At 38.1% G+C, this 7,224-nt stretch overlaps 1 protein-coding gene across 1 annotated transcript; it reads left to right on the top strand.

Annotated features, from left to right (window-relative positions):
• On the top strand, positions 1 to 6,353 carry sfxn4 (sideroflexin 4). Its single transcript, XM_036547288.1, has 14 exons — positions 1 to 300; positions 734 to 799; positions 1,503 to 1,565; positions 1,665 to 1,691; positions 1,927 to 1,981; positions 2,280 to 2,305; positions 2,409 to 2,462; positions 3,166 to 3,228; positions 3,592 to 3,660; positions 4,031 to 4,121; positions 4,367 to 4,482; positions 4,937 to 5,022; positions 5,722 to 5,839; positions 6,100 to 6,353. The coding sequence occupies exons 1-14, from the start codon at positions 262 to 264 to the stop codon at positions 6,175 to 6,177; spliced, it is 951 nt and encodes a 316-aa protein (XP_036403181.1). The 5' UTR covers positions 1 to 261; the 3' UTR covers positions 6,178 to 6,353.
• Positions 6,354 to 7,224: the final 871 nt, after the last annotated feature.

The raw sequence follows: 7,224 nt of genomic DNA, 5'->3' as shown, positions 1-7,224 counted from the left end.
GTTGTCATTTCCGTCTGAGTTCACCAATGCTGAATTTGGCTGCGATGTTGGACAGATTCTGTTTAAACGGACGCGGCGTTTAAACGTCAGCGATTTGCACGAACGCCCCAGCAACGCGGAGTCCAGCACTAAACGTTGTGCTCACTCGGCTATCGGACTCTCTCTTCTGCTAATAGGTCGTGCATGCCATTAATGTGGCATGATCACCTTGAATGCAAGTAACTTATTCTTGCCGACGTGCTAGCTCGCTCGCTGGCTAAAATGGACGTTAACCTGCAGTTCTGGAGAAGTGAGGGCCAGGTATAAACGTGCACCTAGACCCGATATGTATCATGCGAAGTTGATGTTAAGGGCTTCTACAAGCAGCTTATGCATTAGCAGCTGGCCAATGTATTAGCCGGGTAGAAAGTGTAGCTCATAGCTTGGGAGCTTGCAAAATAGAATAGAATAGAATTTGGGATTTGCTGGTGGCTAGAGGGCCAACTGGGCAGTTCAGAGCTGTAGATATGTAGACTAGATAGTCTAGCTAACTGAATATGAGTTTGCAAATGCAGTGAAAATTTGTAACCTGTTACACTTTATCTTAACCTAATCGTTAAACAGTTTTTGGATGAACAAAGTTAGGAATATACCACTTTTGCAATCAAATGTCCTTAGAAATATTGTGTCAGACCAATTGGGCACAAAATAAAAATATTGAACTCCTCTGTGTGCCTGGGCGTTTCCTTTGCAGTCTTTCCTGGGCAGACTTTACCATTGGGTGAATATTCTTGATCCAAGTGGTCTCCTTTCCTCAGACGTGAGTACATTCTCCGTACACTATTGCCCCATTCATTCGTACCCTGTACGGATGGACTATTAGGTGTGTACTATTTTTGGAGAAGGAGATTAAAAAAAAAAAAAAAAGATTTGTGTGAACGCATCTTTGTGTAATTAAGGGGGCAGTGTCAAAAAGTTTAATTGCTTTCACACCGAATTTATGAAAATATGAGTGACATGCAAATGAGTTGTACTGTTTACTGTTAGATATCTTAGTGTGTTGTTGCCAACATGACAAGGTCGGTGAAGTAACGTGAATACATGTGATATTGGTAGCAACAGTACAGGACACTGGTACTGCATATTCACTTATGACTTGTGACTTAAGGCCAACACCGTTTCATTGCATGTACTGAGCATCCACAGTACAGTTGTTGGTTTAGGATCCAAATTTTATTTGGTAACCCTACTGAAAGAGTGGCTCAAAGCATGAAAACTCAATCATTCAGCCTTACACACACACACATACACACACACACGTATATATAACCAATTAAAATATTGCTTTGTTTTGACCAACTAACCTAGAACAATTAGGAATGTGGTGGAACTGGATGTTCATAAAAGGACTTTGGAAGCCATAGGGACATCATTCAAACATTTAATGGGAAATGGAGCTTCTCTGTGAATAGAAATCCCAGCCTGAAGGGACTGTGTCATGTCGTACTGTCTCTCTTGAGCAGGATGAAATTGAAAAAGCCCGTTCCCAGCTTGGGAACACAGCAGATCTGCACAGTAAAAACAAGGTATGTGCGCAGCAATGGAAAATGACCAGATATGTTGCACTAGATCTGTCCATTCTGATGCCATGATTTGGAAGAGCAATGTGTTCTTGTTTCCTTCAGGTCATGGATGCATGGAAGCTGAGCCTAGTAAGTTCAGAAGGGTTCATTAAACTACACATGACTTAAAAAATTCCTTTAATGATAATAGGTAAATGGGAAATGAGAACTGATATGGTGTCTTTGTCTTGTAATAGTCACTGTTAATGTATAACTGTGGTTCATCACTGTTTTTAGGATTTTGTGAAAAAAGTTTCACATAGAGGGAAGATATGTCTCAAAATTACTAAAAGTGAATTTGTAATATTTTGCAAATCTTCTTCAGTCCTCTGTTCACCCTGATACTGGTTCCACACTTCCAGTCATATTCCGTCCTCCAGGTAGGAAATTTTTAGGTTTTCTTATATTAGGCATATTTTAGAAGAAAAAATGCTGTTTCTGTGGTTTATGGGGCAATCGACAGAGCCTGTTCTTTTTGTCCACACATTTTGGTCATAATCATTACTGTTTGGTACAGTTTGGTTGGAATATCTACTTCGTACACTGTTTAAACACCCTTGTTTTAAGAAATGTAGAACTGCAAGAGAATGGCCTTAGCTTCACAGATCAGTATCATCTCAGTTATTTAAAGGCACACCAAATCCACATTCTTACAGTCTCTCTCCATTGTCCTCTCAGCATTCCTTCCAATTGCATCTCCTTTGGTGAGTGTAAACCCTTTCAAAGGAAACTGTTCACAGATGTTATTTCTGTTAGATAGGTAAGTTCTTGTACACTTATCAGTTGGTGATTTCTGCTTTTTTCCAGGTCATTGGCAGCTTTTTGCCACACAACGGTGTAAAACCTGCTCTCTTTTGGCAGGTTGGTGGGTCTGTGTGATTTCAGGTTTACACACACAACATAGGGAATCTGAACTTTTTTCTTCTTTTTGGAGAAGAGGAAACCAGATGTATACATTAGGTGCAATTTCAGTGAGCTGAACACAAGTGCCTTTTAAAAAACTGCTGTAATCAGCTGAGATACTCAGAAGCTCATATTTTTATTTTCTAATTATGATAATTGTCATTTAGAAAAAGTCTAGAAATCACAGCATGCAATACAAGTTACATTACGTTACAGTTACATTGATTTTTTTTTTTTCAAAGTAAACACAGGTTGTTTGTTTTAATTATCAAAAACTGAAACATGGAAGAGGTTTGCATTTTAAATAAATGGCCATTAAGTAACTGTGGCATCCATACAGCTATCTAATGCAACTGCAAGTGGCCACACTGGGCAATAGATTAAATGTAAGTCAGGTTCTTTAGATACTGTGTCCGTCATGTGGAAGATGAAATCACAGTGAAAACTGAAGTGTTGTGTTTGTTCCAGCTTGCAAAGTCAACACAGAAAACAATAGAAACTCAATCAGCACATTTCATGTTATTTATATACGTGCAGTATGTACCATGTTATTTATGGCTCTAGTAACAATTTCTGTTAACAAAGTGACCGTACGGATAACATTTGATAACAATACCTGAATAGCTTTCAACAAGGAAGGATTAACAATGCTTCTCTCTAGTTTTTGTTGCACAGTTTTAGTGCTGGATTCAACTATGCCAACAGAAATGCCACTTCCCGCAAGGTAAATGCATCCCTTCAGTGTAACCCTTCTTGTACAGAGGTTACTTTCCTTTGTGGAATTAAGTTCTGTCAAATACCTAGGAGTTTTAACCCATTCATATTAATAATCTGTAAGTAGTCCAAACAGCAATTGTTTTTCACACCTACACTCACTGTAAACCTGTCATGAAAGGAAAAAAGATATGTGTAAGCATCACATTCCTTAGCACATAAATACTTTACATGTATACAGTCCCCCATACAGATCCTGAGCAACACAGGAGTAGCTAGTGGTCAACATCAGTGAACATGAAGGGCGAGTTGAAGTTGAATTGAAGTGGCCATGAGGAGAATATTGATTTAATCCTTCTCTTATTCTTGTTAGGACAACAAGGTGTCCCTGAAACAGTTGGTTTTAATTGTTGGATCAGTCACGTATGCAACGTGTGTGGGGGTGAGTTAATGTGAATATGCTTTTAATGTTTTATTGAAAATGTCATGGTCTCAGGGAATTTCAGGCATTTTTGCAGAAACGGTAGTCATGTATGCATGTATGCATACAATATGAACATTTTCATAATGCCTCATTCCTCAAAGGTAATCCAAATCCAGTGTGCTTTAAGGCATTAAAATCTCACACATTGTTTTTCTGGTGAAGAGTCAAGTTCAGAGAAGAATGTTCACAGTGTTTATTGGGAAACCAGGATAATCTAGTTTAGTAAGAATATTTCTTCAGCTGTGCAGTTTTGGAATGTGTTGCAGTATCACTTCAATCACTGGGTTAAAATCTGTCCCTGATATATATGACTTGTTTTCATTTTCAGACTCTTCCTCAGTTTTTAATGACACGTTATGGGCTAACAAGCCCTTCTGTCCAGAGGTTTTTCAGATCAGTGTTGCCCGTTCCACTTTCAGGTATGTGTCACCTGTTCACCTCACAGTTAAGCACTCTGGAAAGTTCCATTTTTGACATTTGTGTTACAGGGTTATACACATTCAAAACCAGCAGGTGATTTTTTCGGGGTTAAAAAAAAAAAAAAAAAATACAGCTGCATGCCTTTAAGGTCAATGGTGTCTAATCCACCACTCCTAGGGTTGTGGTATATCTATGTTTTTAAATGCAGTAGAACAGTCACATCTGATAATGTACTCTATTCCAGCTTGCCTCAGTGCCTTCAACGTACTCGTTGTGAGAGCTGAAGAGTATGAAAATGGGATCCAAGTATTTGATTCTAATGGGAAAGTGGTTGGAGTCTCACAGAATGCTGGAATGAAGGTGGGAAGACATTTATCACAGAGAAGGCTCTTCAGCTTTGCTCTGAAGTAAAGGAGGATTGGCATTTTAATTATAATACCAATGCATTGTTTTTGTTTTAATGGGCAGTAGTTGGAGTGTGAAATTTATTTAATAGGTATGAGCCATAGGTATTTGACAATGAACCATAGGAGCGGTGTTTATCAAGGCATACAAAGCACAAGGTAACAGGTGCAACCTTACATTTTCTTGCAGTTTTATTTTTTCCTTTAGCTTCTTGCGCAGATTAGGAACTTCTTAATACATGTCGAGGATACTCCAAGAAGTAGATGGGCCAAGTGAAATACGTAATGTCAGGACCTAGCACAGTGGTTGTATGTGTGTATAATTTTGTGCAGCACTGATGCTGGTGTACACATATATGCATCACAAGTGTAACACAGCAGCAGACTGAAGGTGTTTGTCTCTCTGGCAGGCTGTGAATGAGACTGCTGTGTCCAGAGCTGTAATGATAGGTACCACTGCAGCTGTTCCAAATCTGCTTGTTGGCTTCTTACAAAGGTAATCACTGCTCTCTCCCTTTTCCCTTCACAAAGAAAAAAATATGGATGTATATAAGAAAATAGGACCCACCAAAAAGAATTATTATTTATAAGAATTATTATTCTCAGGTGTTACACCAGAACAGATTACCAACATATATGTTAAAGGAATAATTTATTGTACACAGAAAAAATAAAGAAACATACCAAGCAGAACCTCAATAAATTCTGTGATCCTAGTGTTGAGAAACAAAAGGATTGTGTTTACCTTTGAAAGTGGTTAGTTGGATGGTACCCCAACCTGAATTTAATGTCCTGATTGATGTCCCAAAACTAATCAAATCTTACCTTCTTCAGCCAAATCACAATTAGATGTTTATAGTCAGATCTGAGTGAGGGTGATACAATTTGGTTGAAGGAACAAAGGGCTTGTGATTAGGGGAAGGTGCAAGTTATGTCAGGGGGACAGGAAAGTAAGCATGTTTTGTGCATTTTGGGACAAGCAGTGAGAGTACAGGGTGTATGTTGATCAGGTTGTTTCCAGTATATAAGATAATAGAATATATGTGCTTGATAACATTTTTAAGTAGAACACCCAAGGAGAGACATAGTTCAGAATGTGTTTTTTTTGACTGCGTAGTTTACATAAATGGCAGCCGTGACTGTGAACTAGCAAGTCCTACTGAGCATGAGATAAAAAATATGCCATTTTCTTCAGGACAAGGTTTGGCCAGAGGAGCCCCCTGGTGGTGGCACCATTTCGCCACATCATTACTGCCCTGGTTCTGGGCCTGATGATCCCTGTGTCCTTCAGTCTCTTCCCACAGCTGGGGACGGTAGGTTGTTATAATGGAATACTCCTCAGCCTGTATGGAACTGAAGAGCTCTCATGCTCAGGAAAATATATGTGAAGTATAGCTGGATAGCTCAGTAGGCTGATATAAGTAATGTTGTCCAGTGAATTTATTTTATTTATTTTTTTTTGGAAATTGTAAATATGATTTAGTTTCATGCAAATTCCACGGACATGAATTCATGGAGAAGTAAAAATCAGGAAGAAAAAGTAGGCGAATGTTGTCCTCATTTTATTTTTCAGATTCAAAAAGAGAAATTGGAAAAGGAACTCCAGGCAGCCACGTCAGATGGACAGCTGTTCTACCACAGGGGGCTCTGAGATTCCATTCAGCAGGGCCTGCTGCTCCACTGACCAAGAGAGGAGAGGACAGTGGCAGGTGCTGGGGCAGAAAGTTTGCATGGCTAGTGCTCTTAATGATCACTGTATGTAGTCCACACAGGGGGTTCATTTCAGCAGGGTCATTTCTTAATGGGATAATTTACAGATTTATAAAACACAACCATCTTCACATCTCTCAGTAATGGTAGTTGTATTCAACATCTGTAACTGTATTTATTTATTCTCACTGTAACTGTGAACATTTCTGTGTGGTTTTCATTTTGCAATGCATTTTTGTAAATAAATTGTGATCGCAATGCAGCTGTTACAGCAAATTATGATTCACCCAAAACAAATAATGTCTAATTACAGATTTTAAAAAAATCATTAAAAATCATAGGAGGAATCTGATTTCAAGAAAAGCAGCCACATCATGGTTACAATTGATTGCTAAGAGGATGAAAACATTTGCTTTCTAACTTGACAGGGATATACGGTATATACACACAATGTTAAAAAGAATATATTCAACAATGTCATTGTAATTTCACTATTAAAAATATTTGGAGGTTATTTCCACTGACCAATGGCATTAGTCAGTAGATATTTTTAATACAGGTCAGTGGTAATCTTCCTATTCATATATAGATATATGGCTAAAAGTAGTCATTGCCTGACTGAAGCATTGTGTCTGTTTCATTTTCACAGTAAAAAGAAAATAGAAATCCTGCATGCTTAATTTGGGAGTTACATTTCCATTTTGCACAACATTCTCACAAACAAATATTGTCAGCTCAATTTACCAAAGATAAATTCTATTCATCTGACATTTTGTTAGACTTTAGACATGTTGAATGCTTTTACTCATTAATATGTAAATATGTTTTCATAAACAAATGTGGATGACTGCGCTAACTTTCCTTTTTTGAAATTGGCACTATATGTAACTATACTACAGTGTAGGTCAGTGAAGCTGTTGGGATACTTCTCAGCTAATAGGTTAAATCTGCACTCAAGTCCAAATGGATTAGTAAAGAAATGTGGCCA

The sequence above is a fragment of the Megalops cyprinoides genome, chromosome 15, assembly GCF_013368585.1.
Source record: "Megalops cyprinoides isolate fMegCyp1 chromosome 15, fMegCyp1.pri, whole genome shotgun sequence".
Taxonomy (NCBI): Eukaryota; Metazoa; Chordata; class Actinopteri; order Elopiformes; family Megalopidae; genus Megalops; species Megalops cyprinoides.
The sequence above is the reverse complement of the archived record's forward strand: the minus strand, read 5'-3'. Positions and strand labels throughout refer to the sequence as shown.

Coding starts and splice junctions, on each gene's coding strand:
- sfxn4 (XM_036547288.1), top strand. CDS start 262: ATGGACGTTAACCTGCAGTTCTGGAGAAGTGAGGGCCAG. Junction 800..1,502: donor GTGGTCTCCTTTCCTCAGAC/GTGAGTACATTC, acceptor TCTCTTGAGCAG/GATGAAATTGAAAAAGCCCG. Junction 4,122..4,366: donor GTTGCCCGTTCCACTTTCAG/GTATGTGTCACC, acceptor ACTCTATTCCAG/CTTGCCTCAGTGCCTTCAAC.